The following is an 18,294-nucleotide window of genomic DNA, read 5'->3' on the forward strand; positions in this document are numbered from 1 at the left end:
CCTTTGCCCAAGCGAGTTTTCGTCACATTTCTCGCCTAACAGTGGTTTCTTCATTGTGCTTCGATGTTTGAGGTTATGCGCAAGGAGATGGATTCGTATAGTTGTATGTGATACTTCTATACCCTTCTGTTTTAATTTTGCTGCTCCTTGTCGCAATGTTAATGTCGGGTCCGCTTAAACAAATTCACAATTTTTTTTCCATATTCGGCGTCACTTTGCCTATCGAGCCACGTTCTGGCAAGTCATCGACATTTTTGATCTTCTTATATTGCTGAACCACTTAGCGACGAACGATTTTGACTTTCCCATGTATTTAGCAGCCATTGATATGAATTTTTGGTCCTTTGGGTGGGAACAAAGGAACACAGCCTCGTAGCGCGATGCGTATGCGGCACTCATGGCGGTTAACGTGTTTCTAGGTTAGAGTTCGACGCCAACTGAATCTTTTGTGACAAAGCGTTCACGACAAAGATTTCATCTATCGGTTCACAAAATACTAGGACGATATTTCAAGCCAACTGCCATTTATGCCGTACACGCTCTTACTTTACTTTACAGACTGTATGTTATGTACAGATGAATTTGACTGTTCTGGATTCAATATTTCTTTAGTAATGTCCGGGCCCGTCACATGTAGATTGTTGCAAGATGTATGCAAAATGTGACGATCACCGAGAGAAAGAGTACAATGAGGTTGGCCGTGTGTTTTCTTATTATAACAAAACCTTCCTGAAGCTTTAAACGCTCTTAAGCAACTTGATCATCGCTGATTTGGAAAGCCTAACTGCCGGGAGATTTCTCCATGCCCTTGTTTGCGATTCTCTATGAGAAATGTTCATTGTCGTTCGTCCATCTTCTAAGATACTACTAAACTAATGTTTACAGCCGTGCTGAATTAGCGACAAAATATATAAACAGAACATATAAACAAAAGTAGTCCATGGACGTCCACGGACGATTTTGGAACAATCAATGAAATATTTTGAATATCATAATATATGTTGCCAAATTTTCCCATACATTACACTAGAGATGTGCGAACTGTTCGAATTCGAATCGAATCGAATCGAATCTAATGTAATTCGATTCGATTCGAATGTGAATCCTTATGATTCGAATCCGAATAATTCGAAAATTTCGAATCGAAAATTCAATTACGAATCAAATATATTAGCGTGCATTATATTTGCAAGTACAAAACGAGACATCTGGGCCTGTATGTTTGAACCCTTAACTTGTAATTAACTTAACTTATAATTAATAACTTAATTATAAATTACTTTAAATATTTAAATATATATTTTACTTTAAAATGATATTACAATATCAATATCCCCTTTCATATTAAAACCTTCCATCATTATGTACATGTTTAATAGTCATGTTAAATTTTTTAATGATTCGATTCGATTCGAATTCGAATGAAATTTCATAGATTCGATTCGATTCGAATTCGAGTTAAAGAAATTAGATTCGATTCGATTCGATTCGACATAAAAATTCTTGATTCGCACATCTCTACATTACACACAAAGTATATATGATACCAGCTATTTGCTGTAAAATTTGAATCTAGTTTCTTTACTGTGAAGGAAGTCATGCTCAAGGTGATATATTTTTGATCCTAAAGGTGATATATTTTTGATCGGTATCGGAGTGTACATAAAGTTAAAAATACATGAGTTTATAAATATACATAAGTATATAATAATATGCTATATATAAAAATATGTAACAAGATATAGTATATATCAAANGGGACCGTCTCGCGAGAGTGAGCCCTGCGCCAAATATACCAGCATAAATAATAACAAACAAAAGTACAAATTAGATTGGAAATGTCAAGTTTGTAATCAAGAGCACTCTGACAACCAAAAGTTGATGCATCACCTAGCAGAAGTCCATGGAATTCAGGCAAAATTCAATTGTAGCCAATGCAACTACAAAACCAACTTCTACTATCATTATCATAGTCATTGGAAATCAATGCATGAAGACAATTACGACTACCCGTGTACTGAACCGGCTGTGAATGGGCGTACAAAACACGAACAGGTCTGCAGAAACACATGCGTGATAAGCATTCTAACGAACAAGAGAAAAGCAATATTGTGGACCTGAAACTGTCTTCAGAGAGTCATCCGTGCGGCAAACATTCCACCAGAAAGAGCAGTGTTGAAAAGTACGCAAAAAACCTGTACTATGCCCAGTCTGCAACCGAAGGTTTCGTTTTCAGAAAGAGCTGATAGATCACTTAATAAAAGACCACGGCCGTCGAACGATATTCAACTGCATCCATTGCAGCTATGCAACTAATAACAGGCAAAGCTATGAAAGGCATAATAAACGATTGCACGAGGACAATTACGACTACGTGTGTACTGTGCCCAACTGTAACTGGGAGGGCAAAGTTCAGTATGATCTAACACGACACATGCAACGTGTTCATCATATTATATCAAAAGAAAAGCGGAAGTACGAACGCGGAGCCGTCCTTCGAGAATGACTCAAGAATCAAATCCAGAATAAGAATAAACAGCAATAAAGAGCCCAAAAATGTGATTAAGGTTTGATAGAAAGAAAGAGTTGAAACATCATCTCTGAGAGGACCATAGAAGGACTGACTGCAGCGACTGCAATTATACACATCTAACAAAAAACAGGACTTGCAATATCACATTGCACGAAAGCACGTGTACAATTACCACTACGTATTTATTAATAAAAGCTGTTACAAGAAGTTCAAACTTGAATAGGAACAGAAGAAAAACGTAAAATATAATCATTCGAATGACTCTTAATAATGACGAAAATATAATCATGCTAACTCTAGTTTTTTATAAAAGATACACGGATGTGCAGAAAAATTCAAAATAGCCTGTACCATCTGTGGTAATATCATACACAGGTAAAGTTTATTTAATCGTTTACTGATGTATGTTGACAGGACAATTACTTGTTCTGTTTGCAATAAGATATTTAGTACGAAGGGCAGAATGCGGAATTCATTCGTTGTATCACGGGCCAACGATCCTAACTTCTGCAAGCTTTACGGCATGGCATTTGTCCATTCGCAGTTTTTATGCAGTTATATAGAAAGAGGAAGGAAAAATGTTCGGAGTAACTTCCCGATCGAATAATGTTAGTAGATATTGAGCATTATTGCAAAACTTCTAGATGGACAAGCGATAAACAGGCTGTCGAATTAAGCGTAGAAAAAATATAAAAAAACCGTGATTAAACAGTTTTTATGCTTTCAGCTTCAACACACTCGCTCAAACTTACATCTTGAAACGCACATATGCGCTGATGCGTGCACACACACATAAGATATCCGTGTTTAAGAATATATTCGAGAGGGAACTGCTTTGTAGAATTATATTTTTGCCCTTTTTTGAATTGTGATTTTGTCCCTAGACATATATTCGCAATAGTTCTACATTTTCTATACTTTCTTATACACGTGCGCAAAATGTTTTATTTATTGTACAATACGTATAACTATACATACAAAAGAAATGGATCTACGTAGTGCAAACCTTGAGCTTAATCGAAACCTAAGCCCATTTCATCGCTTGATTCTTCTTACGGTTCTTTCTTTTTTTCTCTTCCTTGGTTGGTACAAGCTTTTGACTGTTGGCAGATGCTACTACAGCTGGAGGCTCAGCTCCTGCAGGCGGCGGCACCAACACCAGATCAAATATCGGTAATCAGTTCTTTAACATCGGTTCCTTCCACAACTTTGGCAACAGCCCTGGCCAGTAAGATTCAACATTAACATTCGCAGCTTTCAAAATAGTTTGTATTTCTTCTCCCGTGCGTGATGTGTGTACACATGAATGTGTGCACATACATGTTCATAATTTTCTGTGTAGACTACAAAAACGAGACATATGGAAGAATTGAAGGATGGCTATATGAGGTACGTCATAGATATATATTATTATTTACGTGCTGAATGAAACATGATATTAAACCTTTTTTATAAAAAGATAAAGAAATACAGTCTGCAAAATAAGAGCGTGTACGGGTTAATGTGTAGAAAAATTTATTTTTAATGATTTTTAAGTACATGTATTTGTTGTACTCCATGAGAAGAAAAATGCTATACCATTAATAATGAGTCCAGTCACCACCGGCTTTGGTAATTGCCTGGAATCTCCGAGGCATACTTTCCACTAAGTTGACTGCGTATTCGTTCGGTAAAGACCTCCAAATGAGACGAATTTGTCGTGTCAGCTGCTTCAAAGTGCACACTCTTTTTCCTCGAAGCTTGTGCTTGAGATATGCCCACACATTTTCAATGGGATTTGCATCTGCCGACTGCGATGGCCAATCATGTGTGACAATGCCAGACTGCTCTTTCCACTCGACGCCAAAGCTTGCTCCGGTGTTTTGGGTCGTTGTCTTCCTGTAAGATCCAGTCCTCGTTTTTTTTATGAAGCATCGTTCAGCAGTCGGCAACAAACACTCCTTATAAATTTTAAGCATTTTCGGAGCATTTAAATTGTATGTAAACAGATGTAATGCTCCAAAAGCCTGTTTCAAAAAGCAGCCCCAAAGATGAACTTTTAAAGGGTGTTTAACAGTCCGTTGTATTAATTTATTGGTCAAGGTTGACCAGGAACGTCGGATGGCAGTATATCCCCAAACAGAAGCTTCGTCCGTAAAGATCACGTTGTTCCAATCTCGATCCAAATTCTCTTTTGCCCAAGCGAGTCTATTCGTCACATCTTTCTCGCCCAATAGTGGTTTTTTCATTGTGCTTCGATGTTTGAGGTTATGCGCAAAGAGATGGGTACGTATAGTTGTATGTGATACTTCTATACCCTTCTGTTTTAATTTTGCTGCTCCTTGTCGCAATGTTAAGGTCGGGTTCCGCTTAAACAAATACACAATTTTTTTTCCATATTCGGCATCACTTTGCCTATCGAGCCACGTTCTGGCAAGTAATCGACATTTTTTGATCTTCTTATATGTTATGTACAGATGAATTTGACTGTTCTGGATTCAATATTTCTTTAGTAATGTCCAGGCCCGTCACATGTAGATTGTTGCGAGATATACGCAAAATGTGACGATCACCGAGAGAAAGAGTACAATGAGGTTGGCCGTGTGTTTTCTTATTATAACAAAACCTTCCTGAAGCTTTAAACGCTCTTAAGCAACTTGATCATCGCTGATTTGGAGAAGCCTAACTGCCGGGAGATTTCTCCATGCCTTTGTTTGCGACTCTCTATGATAAATTTTCATTGTCGTTCGTACATCTTCTAAGATACTACTTAACTAATGTTTACAGCTGGGCTGAATTAACGACAAAATACATAACCATAACATATAAACAAAGGTGATCCACGATTTTGGGACAATTAATATAGTGTTTTGAATATCATAATATATGTTGCCAAATTTTCTCATACATTACGAACAAAGTATATATAATAACAGCTACCTGTTGCAAAAATGAATCTAATTTCTTTACTACAAAGAAAGTTATGCTAAAACATCCTAAAAGTGATATATTTTTGGTCGGTACTGTACATAAAATTAAAATACAACAGTATATAAATATATATAAGTATATAAAAATATGCGATATAAAAAAATATGTAACGACATATAGTATGTATCAAAACATATCACAATATATACAAGGTAGCAATACATAAGACAGTTATATTTCGTTTGATTATTCCGCCTTTGTGAACAACGTAAACAGCTCTTTCCGAAGATTGTCTTCGGATCGTTCTTCGCTCAGACAGCACTTGCTTAACAACTGTGTAAGAGTTTAATTCTTATCATAACCGATCACCGCGCGTAAGTTTATGATTGGTGACTCGCGACGGTTACTTCATATGTTTCCCTCTTGAAGAAAGTGTTCAAACTGTTTCGCAGCCGATTGTAGCTGACGCGACCTTTTCTGTTTGTCTGATATCTCGCTTTTGGATACTGTGAATATCACAGCTACTAATAATTTCAAATAGTCGTTCGTCGATCTTACAAAGTGCACATAAAATCTTTCAGAGGTACTAATAATAAGTCGAATCACGAAGAAAAATAAAGTTGAGCGGTGTAGTTATACAAACAGATTATTGCGCCGAGCAAGTTTTAAAAGTCAAAATCTCCATTAGGAGAGAATCGATAGAAAGAAAACGGAACAACTTTGAAGAGCGATCCGTGCGGCAAACGTTAAAAAAAAGGAGTAGCATAAAAAGTGGATATGTCCTACGAATGTATTTCCTGCGGACAAAGGTTCAGTCAGATGAATTTCACAAAGCACCTCATTGAGGACAAAGAATGTTGGATAAAAGTATGGGACCATGGCAACAATAAAACCAACGATGAGGTAATCTTGTAAAAGTATATTATGCTAAAGCGTAAAGACAATTATACATGTCGCTAGTCCATAGTAAGACTGTAACTTTGTTTATAATGTGCAGAAAAAACTGGAAAGCCATATACGTATTCATTCACAAAAACAAGAAGAAAGTAATATTATAGGCCCGGAACCATTTTTAAGCAGTAACACGTATGGCATACATTCCAGCACAACCAGCGGCATTCAAGAACGCAAAAATATACTTTACGAATATGACGATTACAACCAAAAGTTTTGTAGAGAGAATGAGTTGACGAATCACTTAACGCAGAAACACAAAGGTGTAATGCACCAATGCGATCATTGCAACTACGAATTCAACGATGAGGTAAATCTGCAAAAGTGTTAAACATTGTACAAAACGAAGACGGTCACACGTGCCCTCCATAAAGCCGTAATTTTCTTTACAATCTGCAGAAACATCTGATGAGCCACATACGATGTGTTCATCCAAACATCCAGGAGGTAACTAATAGTGCGAAGCCGGGGCCTTCTTGGGAGGATGATCAGTGCGGCAAACATTCTAACAGAAATAGTTGCATTGAAAACAATAGGCCTTACGAATGTGATGTGTGTAACCAAAGGTTTCATAAAAGATATGGATTAATATATCACTACAAGAATGCCCACCGACGTTTAATGTACCAATGTGAACATTGCATATACGGAACTAACGATGAAGTAAATCTGCGGAAATATTATACATTGTACCAAAATGCAAAGACCGTTATATGTGTTCTCAGTAAGGATATAACTTTTTATAATCTGCAGGAAGATATGAAGAGCCACATACGTGATCATTCTAACAACCAAGAAGAAAGCATTATTATAGACCCGGAACCGTCTTTGGAGAATGACCCGGGCGTCAAACATTCCAGGGAAAACAGCTGCATTGAAAACATGCTTCACGAATATGATGTTTGCAACCAAAAGTTCCGCCAATTTAATAAGGTGACGAATCACTTAATGCAGGACCACAAGTATTTAATTCATCAATCTGAATATTGCAACTACCCAACAAACAATGAAATAACTCTGCTAAAATATTATACATTATAGGAAAACGCAACGGTTTCATGTGTTCTCAGTAAGACTATAACTTTCTTTGTAATCTGCAGGAGCATCTGAAGAGCCAGGTACAATGTGTTCATCCTAACATCCAGGAAGAAAATAATAGTGCAGAGCCGGGACCGTCTTGGGAGAGTGTCCCGGGCGTCAAACATTCTAAGACAAACAGCTGCATTGAAAACATGCTTCACGAATATGATGTTTGCAACCAAATGTTCCGTGAAATTAATGAGGTGACGACGAATCACTTAATGAAGGACCACAAATATTTAATGCATCAATCTGAATATTGCAACTACCAAACCAACAATGAAATAACTGCTAAAATATTATACATTATAGGAAAACGCAATGGTTTTATGTGTTCTCAGTAAGACTGTAACTTTCTTTGTAATCTGCAGGAGCATCTGAAGAGCCAGGTACAATGTGTTCATCTTAACATCCAGGAAGAAAATAATAGTGCAGAGCCGGGACCGTCTTGGGAGAGTGTCCCGGGCGTCAAACATTCTAAGACAAACAGCTGCATTGAAAACATGCTTCACGAATATGATGTTTGCAACCAAAAGTTCCGTGAAATTAATGAGGTGACGAATCACTTAATGCAGGACCACAAGTATTTAATTCATCAATCTGAATATTGCAACTACCCAACAAACAATGAAATAACTCTGCTAAAATATTATACATTATAGGAAAACGCAATGGTTTTATGTGTTCTCAGTAAGACTATAACTTTCTTTGTAATCTGCAGGAGCATCTGAAGAGCCAGGTACAATGTGTTCATCCTAACATCCAGGAAGAAAATAATAGTGCAGAGCCGGGACCGTCTTGGGAGAGTGTCCCGGGCGTCAAACATTCTAAGACAAACAGCTGCATTGAAAACATGCTTCACGAATATGATGTTTGCAACCAAAAGTTCCGTGAAATTAATGAGGTGACGAATCACTTAATGCAGGACCACAAATATTTAATTCATCAATCTGAATATTGCAACTACCCAACAAACAATGAAATAACTCTGCTAAAATATTATACATTATAGGAAAACATAATGGTTTTATGTGTTCTCAGTAAGACTATAACTTTCTTTGTAATCTGCAGGAGCATCTGAAGAGCCAGGTACAATGTGTTCATCCTAACATCCAGGAAGAAAATAATAGTGCAGAGCCGGGACCGTCTTGGGAGAGTGTCCCGGGCGTCAAACATTCTAAGACAAACAGCTGCATTGAAAACATGCTTCACGAATATGATGTGTGCAACCAAAAGTTCCGTGAAATTAATGAGGTGACGACGAATCACTTAATGCAGGACCACAAATATTTAATGCATCAATCTGAATATTGCAACTACCAAACCAACAATGAAATAATCTTGCTAAAATATTATTCATTATAGGAAAACGCAATGGTTATATGTGTTCTCAGTAAGACTATATATTTCTTTATAACCTGCAGGAGCATGTGGAGAGCCAGTTACAATGTGTTCATCCAAACATCCAGGAAGAAGATAATAGTGCGGAGCCGGGACCGTCTTGGGAGAGTGATACGTATGGCAAACATTCCAGCAGAAACAGCTGCAGTGAAAACAATATGCCTTACGAATGTACTGTTTGCAACCAGAGGTTTTATAGAACGTTAACTTTGACAAATCACTACAAGAATGTCCACCAACGTTTAATGCCCCATTGTGAACATCGCGCCTACGAAACCAATGATGTAGTAACTCTGCAAAAATATTATACATTATACGAAAGCGCAAGAACGATTATATGTGTTCTTAGTAAGAGTACAATTTTGTTTATAATTTACAGAAAAATCTGAAGGACCACGTACGACGCGTTTATCCTAATGTCCAGAAGGAAAGTAATAGTTCAGAGCCGGGACCGTCTCGCGAGAGTGAGCCCTGCGCCAAATATACCAGCATAAATAATAACAAAAAAAAGTACAAATTAGATTGGAAATGTCAAGTTTGTAATCAAGAGCACTCTGGCAACCAAAAGTTGATGCATCACCTAGCAGAAGTCCATGGAATTCAGGCAAAATTCAATTGTAGCCAATGCAACTACAAAACCCACTTCTACTATATTTATCATCGTCATTGGAAAGCAATGCATGAAGACAATTACGACTACCCGTGTACTGAACCCGGCTGTGAACGGGCGTACAAGACACGAACAGGTCTGCAGAAACACATGCGTGATAAGCATTCTAACGAACAAGAGAAAAGCAATATTGTGGACCTGAAACTGTCTTCAGAGAGTCATCCGTGCGGCAAACATTCCACCAGAAAGAGCAGTGTTGAAAAGTACGCAAAAAAACCTGTACTATGCCCAGTCTGCAACCGAAGGTTTCGTTTTCAGAAAGAGCTGATAGATCACTTAATAAAAGACCACGGCCGTCGAACGATATTCAACTGCATCCATTGCAGCTATGCAACTAATAACAGGCAAAGCTATAAAAAGCATAATAAACGAATGCACGAGGACAATTACGACTACGTGTGTAGTGTGCCCAACTGTAACTGGGAGGGCAAAGTTCAATGTGATCTAACACAACACATGCAACGTGTTCATCATAATAATCAAAAGAAAAGCGGAAGTACGAACGCGGAGCCGTCCTTCGAGAATGACTCAAGAATCAAACAATCCAGAATAAGGAATAAACAGCAATAAAGAGCCCAAAAATGTGATTAAGGTTTCGATAGAAAGAAAGAGTTGAAACATCATCTCTGAGAGGACCATAGAAGGACTGACTGCAGCGACTGCAATTACACATCTAACAAAAAACAGGACTTGCAATATCACATTGGACGAAAGCACGTGTACAATTACCACTACGTATTTATTAATAAAAGCTGTTACAAGAAATTCAAACTTGAATAGGAACAGAAGAAAAACGTAAAATATAATCATTCGAATGACTCTTAATAATGACGAAAATATAATCATGCTAACTCTAGTTTTTTATAAAAGATACACGGATGTGCAGAAAAATTCAAAAATAGCCTGTACCATCTGTGGTAATATCATACACAGGTAAAGTTTATTTAATCGTTTACTGATGTATGTTGACAGGACAATTACTTGTTCTGTTTACAATAAGATATTTAGTACGAAGGGCAGAATGCGGAATTCATTCGTTGTATCACGGGCCAACGATCCTACTTCTGCAAGCTTTACGGCATGGCATTTGTCCATTCGCAGTTTTTACGCAGTTATATGGAAAGAGGGAGAAAAATGTTCGGAATAACTTCCGATCGAATAATGTCAGTAGATATTGAAGCATTATTGCAAAACTTCTAGATGGACAAGCGATAAACAGGCTGTCGAATTAAGCGTATAAAAAGCATAAAAAACAGTGGTGAAACAGTTTATGCTTCAGCTTCCACACACTCGCTCAAACTTACATCTTGAAACGCACATATGAGCTCATGCGTGCACACGCACATAAGATATCCGCATTTAGAAAATATTCGAGAGGGAATTTCTTTGTAGAATTATATTTTTGCCCTTTTTGAATTGTGGTTTTGTTCCTGGACATATATTCGCAATAGTTCTATATTTTCTATACTTTCTTATACACGTGCGCAAAATGTTTTATTTATTGTACAATACGTATAACTATACATACAAAAGGAATGGATCTACGTAGTGCAATCCTTGAGCTTAATCGAAACCTAAGCCCATTTCATCGCTTGATTCTTCTTACGGTTCTTTCTTTTTTTCTCTTCCTTGGTTGGTACAGCTTTTGGCTGTTGGCAGGTGCTACTGCAGATGGAGGCTCAGCTCCTGCAGGCGCGGCACCAACACCAGATCAAATATCGGTAATCAGTTCTTTAACATCGGTTCCTTCCAAAACTTTGGCAACAGCCCTGGCCAGTAAGATTCAACATTAACATTCGCAGCTTTCAAAATAGTTTGTATTTCTTCTCCCGTGCGTGATGTGTGTACACATGAATGTGTGCACATACATGTTCATAATTTTCTGTGTAGACTACAAAAACGAGACATATGGAAGAATTGAAGGATGGCTATATGAGGTACGTCATAGATATATATTATTATTTACGTGCTGAATGAAACATGATATTAAACCTTTTTTATAAAAAGATAAAGAAATACAGTCTGCAAAATAAGAGCGTGTACGGGTTAATGTGTAGAAAAATTTATTTTTAATAATTTTTAAGTACATGGATTTTTTGTATTCCATGGGAAGTAAAATGCTATACCATTAATAATGAGTCCAGTCACCACCGGCTTTGGTAATTGCCTGGCATCTCCGAGGCATACTTTCCACTAAGTTGACTGCGTATTCGTTTGGTAAAGACCTCCAAATGAGACGAATTTTGTCGTGTCAACTGCTTCAAAGTGCACACTCTTTTTCCTCGAAGCTCGTGCTTGAGATATGCCCACACATTTTCAATGGGATTTGCATGTGGCGACTGCGATGGCCAATCATGTGTGACGATGCCAGACTGCTCTTTCCACTCGGCGCAAAGCTTGCTCCAGTGGTTTAGGTCGTTGTCTTCCTGTAAGGTCCAGTCCTCGTTTTTTTTTTATGAAGCATCGTTCAGCAGTTGGCAACAAACACTTCTTATAAATTTTAAGCATTTTCGGAGCATTTAAATTGTATGTAAACAGATGTAATGCTCCAAAACCCTGTTTCGAAAAGCAGCCCCAAAGATGAACTTTTACAGGGTGTTTAACAGTCCGTTGTATTAATCTATTGGTCAAGGTTGACCAGGAGCGTCGGATGGCAGTATATCCCCAAACTGAAGCTCCGTCCGTAAAGATCACGTTGCTCCAATCTCGATCCAAATTCTCCTTTGCCCAAGCGAGTCTTTTCGTCACATGTTTCTCGCCTAACAGTGGTTTCTTCATTGTGCTTCGATGTTTGAGGTTATGCGCAAGGAGATGGATTCGTATAGTTGTATTTGATACTTCTATATCCTTCTGTTTTAATTTTGCTGCTCCTTGTCGCAATGTTAATGTCGGGTCCCGCTTAAACAAATTCACAATTTTTTTTTCCATATTCGGCGTCACTTTGCCTATCGAGCCACGTTCTAGCAAGTCGTCGACACTCTTGATCTTCTTATATTGCTGAACCCACTTAGCGACGAACGATTTTGACTTTCCCATGTATTTAGCAGCCATTGCATATGACATTTTTGGTCCTTTGGAGTGGGAACAAAGGAACGCAGCCTTGTAGCGCGATGCGTATGTGGCACTCATGGCAGTTAACTTGTTTCTCAGGTTAGAGTTCGACGCCAACTGAATCTTTTGTGACAAAGCGTTCACAACAAAGATTTCATCTATCGGTTCACAAAATACTAGGACGATATTTCAAGCCAACTGCCATTTATGCCGTACACGCTCTTACTTTACTTTACAGACTGTATGTTATGTACGGATGAATTTGACTGTTCTGGATTCAATATTTCTTTAGTAATGTCCGGGCCCGTGACATGTTGATTGTTGCGAGATGTATGCAAAATGTGACGATCACCGAGAGAAAGAGTACAATGAGGTTGACCGTGTGTTTTCTTATTATAACAAAACCTTCCTGAAGCTTTAAACGCTCTTAAGCAACTTGATCATCGCTGATTTGGAAAAGCCTAACTGCCGGGAGATTTCTCCATGCCCTTGTTTGCGATTCTCTATGAGAAATGTTCATTGTCGTTCGTCCATCTTCTAAGATACTACTAAACTAATGTTTACAGCCGTGCTGAATTAGCGACAAAATATATAAACAGAACATATAAACAAAAGTAGTCCATGGACGTCCACGGACGATTTTGGAACAATCAATGAAATATTTTGAATATCATAATATATGTTGCCAAATTTTCCCATACATTACACTAGAGATGTGCGAACTGTTCGAATTCGAATCGAATCGAATCGAATCTAATGTAATTCGATTCGATTCGAATGTGAATCCTTATGATTCGAATCCGAATAATTCGAAAATTTCGAATCGAAAATTCAATTACGAATCAAATATATTAGCGTGCATTATATTTGCAAGTACAAAACGAGACATCTGGGCCTGTATGTTTGAACCCTTAACTTGTAATTAACTTAACTTATAATTAATAACTTAATTATAAATTACTTTAAATATTTAAATATATATTTTACTTTAAAATGATATTACAATATCAATATCCCCTTTCATATTAAAACCTTCCATCATTATGTACATGTTTAATAGTCATGTTAAATTTTTTAATGATTCGATTCGATTCGAATTCGAATGAAATTTCATAGATTCGATTCGATTCGAATTCGAGTTAAAAAAATTAGATTCGATTCGATTCGATTCGACATAAAAATTCTTGATTCGCACATCTCTACATTACACACAAAGTATATATGATACCAGCTATTTGCTGTAAAATTTGAATCTAGTTTCTTTACTGTGAAGGAAGTCATGCTCAAAGGTGATATATTTTTGATCCTAAAGGTGATATATTTTTGATCGGTATCGGAGTGTACATAAAGTTAAAAATACATGAGTTTATAAATATACATAAGTATATAATAATATGCGATATATAAAAATATGTAACAAGATATAGTATATATCAAACATATCACAATATATACAAGGTAGCAATACATAAGACAGTTATATTTCTTTTGAATATTCCGCCTTTGTGAACAATGTAAACAGCTCTTTCCGAAAATTGTCTTGGAATGGTTCTTCGCTCAGACAGCACTCGCTTAACAACTGTGTAAGAATTTAATTCTTATTATAACCTATCACTGCGCGCAAATTCATGATTGATGATTCGCGACGGATACTTCTTGTGTTTCTCTCATGAAGAAAGTGTTCAAACTGTTTCGCAGCCGAGTGTAGCTGACGCGACCTTTTCTGTTTGTCTGATATCTCGCTTTTGGATACTTTGAATATCGCAGCTACTAATAATCTCAAATAGTCGTTCGTCGATCTTATAAAGTGCACATAGAATCTTTGAAAGGTACTAATAATAAGTCGAATCACGAAGAAAAACAAAGTTGAACGGTGTGGTTATACAAACAGATTATTGTGCCGAGCAAGTTGTAAGAGGGTAAAATCTACATAAGGAGAGAATCGATAGAAAGAAAACGGAACAACTTTGAAGAGCGATCCGTGCGGTACACTTAAGAAAAGTGAGTAGCATTAAAAAGTGCATGAATATGTCTCATAAATGTAATTTCTGCGGACGAAGCTTCAGTTACAGTAATTTCACAAAGCACCTCATTGAGGACATGGAATGTTGGATAAAGGTATGGGACCATGACAACTATAAAACCAACGATGAGGTAACCTTGTAAAAGTATATTATACTAAAGCGTAAAGACGATTATATATGTCGTTAGTCCATAGTAAGGCTGTAACTTTGTTTATAATCTGCAGAAAAAACTGGAAAGTCATATACGTGTTCATTCTAACTACGGACATTCAACAAACAAGAAGAAAGCAATATTACAGGCCCGGAACCATTTTTAAGCAGTACCACGTACGGCAAACATTCCAGCACAAGCAGTGGCATTCAAGAGTGCAAAAATATACTTTACAAGTATGATGATTACAACCAAAAATTTTGTGGAGAGAATGAGTTGACAAATCATTTAACGCAGAACCACAAAGGTTTAATGCACCAATTCGGACATTGCAACTACGAAACCAACGATGAGGTAAATCTGCAAAAGTGTTAAACATTGTACAAAACGCAAAGACGGTTACATGTGCCCTCAATAAAGCCGTAATTTTCTTTACAATGTGCAGAAACATCTGAAGTGCCACATACTATGTGTTCATCCTAACATCCAGGAAGGAAGTAATATTGCAGACCCAAGACCTTCTTGGAAGAGTGATGATCTGTGCGGCAAATATTCTAACAGAAATAGTTGCATTGAAAACAATATGCTTCACAAATATGATGTTTGCAATCAAAGATTCCGTACAATTAATGAGTTGACAAATCATTTAATGGAGGACCACAAAGATTTAATGCACCAATCTGAATATTGCAACTACGAAACTAACAATGAAGTAACTCTGCTAAAATACTATATATTATAGGAAAACGCAATGGTTATATGTATTCTCAGTAAGATTATAACTTTCTTTATCTGCAGGAGCATCTGAAAAGCCAAGTACAATGTGTTTATCCTAACATTCAGAAAGAAAATAATAGTTCGGAGCCGGGACCGTCTTGGGAGAGTGATCCCTGTGGCGAACATTCCAACACAAACAGCTGCATTGAAAACAATATGCCCTACGAATGTGATGCGTGCAACCAAAGGTTTTATAGAAGATATGAATTGATATATCATTACAAGAATGCCCACCGACGTTTAATGTACCAATGTAAACATTGTATATACGGAACCAACTGTGAGGTAATCTGCGAAAATATTATACAAAATGCAAAGACGGTTATATGTGTCCTCAGTAATTATGTAACTTTCTGTATAATCGATAGGAGGATATGAAGAGCCACATACGTGATCATTCAAACAACCAAGAAGAAAGCATTATAGACCCGGAACCGTCTTTGGAGAGTGATCCGTGCGACAACCATTCTTGCAAAAACAGCTGCATTGAAAACAATATACTTCACGAATATGATGTTTGCAACCAAAGGTTCCGTAAAATTAATGAGTTGACGAATCACTTAACGGAGGACCACAAAGATTTTATGTCCCATCGTGAACATTGCGCCTACGAAACCAACGATGAGGTAACTCTGCAAAAATATTATACATTATATGAAAACGCAAAGACGGTTACATGTGTCCTCAATAAAGCTATAATTTTGTTTATAATTTGCAGGAAAATCTGAAGGACCATATACGACGCGTCCATCGTAATATCCAGGAGAAAAGTAATATTTCAGAGCCGGTACCGTCTTGGGAGAATGATCCCTGCACCAAATATACCAGCAGAAATAATAGCAATGAAAAGTACAAAATAGATCAAGAGCAATGTCAAATTTGTAATCAAAAGTTCTGTAGCGAGCAAGAGTTGATGCATCACTTAATAAAAGCCCATGGACGTCAGACGACATTCAATTGCAGTCAATGCACCTACAAAACCAACTACAAATTTAATTATCAACGTCATTGGAATGTAAAGCATAAAGACAATTATGACTATCCGTGTACTGAGCCCGGCTGTAAATGGGCGTTCAAATCGAAGCAGGAACTGAAGTGCTACATACGATGTAACCATTCTAACCAACAAGAGAAAAGCAATATTATGAACCCGGGACTGTCTTCGGAGAGTGATCTGTGCAGTAAACGTTCCTCTAGAGGGAGCAGTATTAAAACGTACGTAAAAAATTCTATGGATTGCCCAACCTGCAAACAAAGATTTTGTTATAAGAAAGAGTTGATAGATCACTGCATAAATGTCCACGGACGTTGGGCGATATTCAACTGCATCCATTGTAGCTATGAAACTAATAACAAGAGAGACTATGAATTGCATAATAAACGATGGCACGAGGACAATTACGTGTGTACTATGCCCGGCTGTAATTGCAAGGGCAAAGTTCAGCCGAATCTAACACATACAACATGTTCATCTTAATAGTCAAAAGAGAAGTAAAAGTACGGACGCGGAGCCGTCCTTGGAGAATGGCTCATGCAGCATACAATCTAGAATAAGAACAAAACAGCATTAAAGAAAGTATGCTTAAGGTTTTGACAGACAGAAAAAGTTGAAACATCATCATCTCTGAAAGGACCATGGAAGGACTGCAGTGATTGCAATTACATGTCTAACAGGAAATAGGACTTGCAATGTTACATTGCATACGAAAACATATGTACAATTACGACTACGTATGTATAATATTAACCCATTAACGCCCAAAAGTCCTAAAATATTAGTCTTATTTTGCAACTGTATTTTATGTAGAGAAACATATTATATAAGGTTGGAATAGCATTTCCTTATGTTTTCGGGATCATTCTACAAGATTCCGGCATCAGAATTCGTTTAGATTCACAATAAAATCCAATATGACGGAATTTTTGGAAAAACGTCGTGAAAAATCAACAATTTTATTTTTTATAAGCTTGATTTCGTATCAAAAACGTTACTTTGATACAGATATAAATGTCACATCTTGTCCCAAAAATATTGAACTTTCAAGGTATGCATTGATGAAGGTCCACAGGCATTTATTGCATCAATATGAATATTGCTACAACGAAACCAACGATGAGGTAAGTCTGCAAAAATATTATACATTATACGAAAACGCAATGACGGTTACATGTGTCCTCAGTAAGGCTGTAACTTTGTTTATTATCTACAGAAGGATCTGAGAAGCCACGTACGACGTGATCATCCTAACATTCAGAAGGATAATAATAGTGTGGAGCCTGGACCGTCTTGAGAAAGTGATCCTTGCGTTAAATATTCCAGTAGAAACAGTAGCAATAAAAAGTACAAAATAGATCAAAAGCAATGTAAAATTTGTAATCGAAAGTTCCGTAGCGAGCAAGAGTTGATGCATCACTTAATAAAAGCCCATGGACGTCAGACGACATTCAATTGCAGTCAATGCAACTAAAAAACCAACAACAAATTTTATTATCAACTTCATTGGAAAGTAAAGGATGAAGGCAATTACGGCTATCCGTGTACTGAACCCGGCTGTAAATAGGCGTTCAAAGAGCAAATTAATCTCATGCGCCACATACGACGTATTCATTCTAACCAACAAGAGAAAAGCAATATTGTGGACCTGAAACTGTCTTCGGAGAGTGAACCGTGCGGCAAACATTCCACCAGAAAGAGCAGTATTAAAAAGTTCATAAGAAATCCTGCGCTATGCCCAGTCTGCAA

General features: G+C 37.2%; 2 protein-coding genes and 1 long non-coding RNA gene across 5 annotated transcripts in view; all 3 read left to right on the top strand.

The window, feature by feature from the left end:
* Window positions 1-11,028, top strand: part of LOC112589431 (zinc finger protein 62-like) — a 24,313-nt gene extending 13,285 nt beyond the window's left edge. For 2 of the 3 annotated variants that reach the window (XM_025302625.1, XM_025302626.1), the window contains 6 exons: window positions 7,498-7,680; window positions 7,849-8,031; window positions 8,199-8,381; window positions 8,549-8,731; window positions 8,902-9,162; window positions 9,258-11,028. In XM_025302625.1, coding sequence (XP_025158410.1) covers window positions 7,498-7,680; window positions 7,849-8,031; window positions 8,199-8,381; window positions 8,549-8,731; window positions 8,902-9,162; window positions 9,258-10,118 — 1,854 coding nt within the window. In that variant the 3' untranslated portion in view covers window positions 10,119-11,028. The remainder of the gene's footprint in view (window positions 1-7,497; window positions 7,681-7,848; window positions 8,032-8,198; window positions 8,382-8,548; window positions 8,732-8,901; window positions 9,163-9,257) is intronic. The other variant, XM_025302627.1, reaches the window with a different exon arrangement.
* A 3,185-nt stretch (window positions 11,029-14,213) lies between these two features.
* Window positions 14,214-14,753, top strand: LOC112589432 (uncharacterized). Its single transcript, XR_003113544.1, has 2 exons — window positions 14,214-14,600; window positions 14,660-14,753. It is a non-coding gene; the product is annotated as an uncharacterized LOC112589432 (long non-coding RNA).
* Window positions 14,754-14,800: 47 nt separating this feature from the next.
* Window positions 14,801-17,307, top strand: LOC112589433 (zinc finger protein 711-like). The gene is made up of 6 exons (XM_025302632.1): window positions 14,801-14,816; window positions 14,905-15,128; window positions 15,220-15,486; window positions 15,573-15,836; window positions 15,920-16,177; window positions 16,270-17,307. Exons 1-6 carry the CDS (start codon window positions 14,801-14,803, stop codon window positions 17,026-17,028), a joined length of 1,788 nt encoding a protein of 595 aa, XP_025158417.1. The 3' UTR covers window positions 17,029-17,307.
* Window positions 17,308-18,294: the final 987 nt, after the last annotated feature.

The sequence above is a fragment of the Harpegnathos saltator genome, unplaced genomic scaffold (assembly GCF_003227715.2).
Source record: "Harpegnathos saltator strain DR-91 unplaced genomic scaffold, Hsal_v8.6 scaffold507, whole genome shotgun sequence".
NCBI classification, from domain to species: Eukaryota; Metazoa; Arthropoda; class Insecta; order Hymenoptera; family Formicidae; genus Harpegnathos; species Harpegnathos saltator.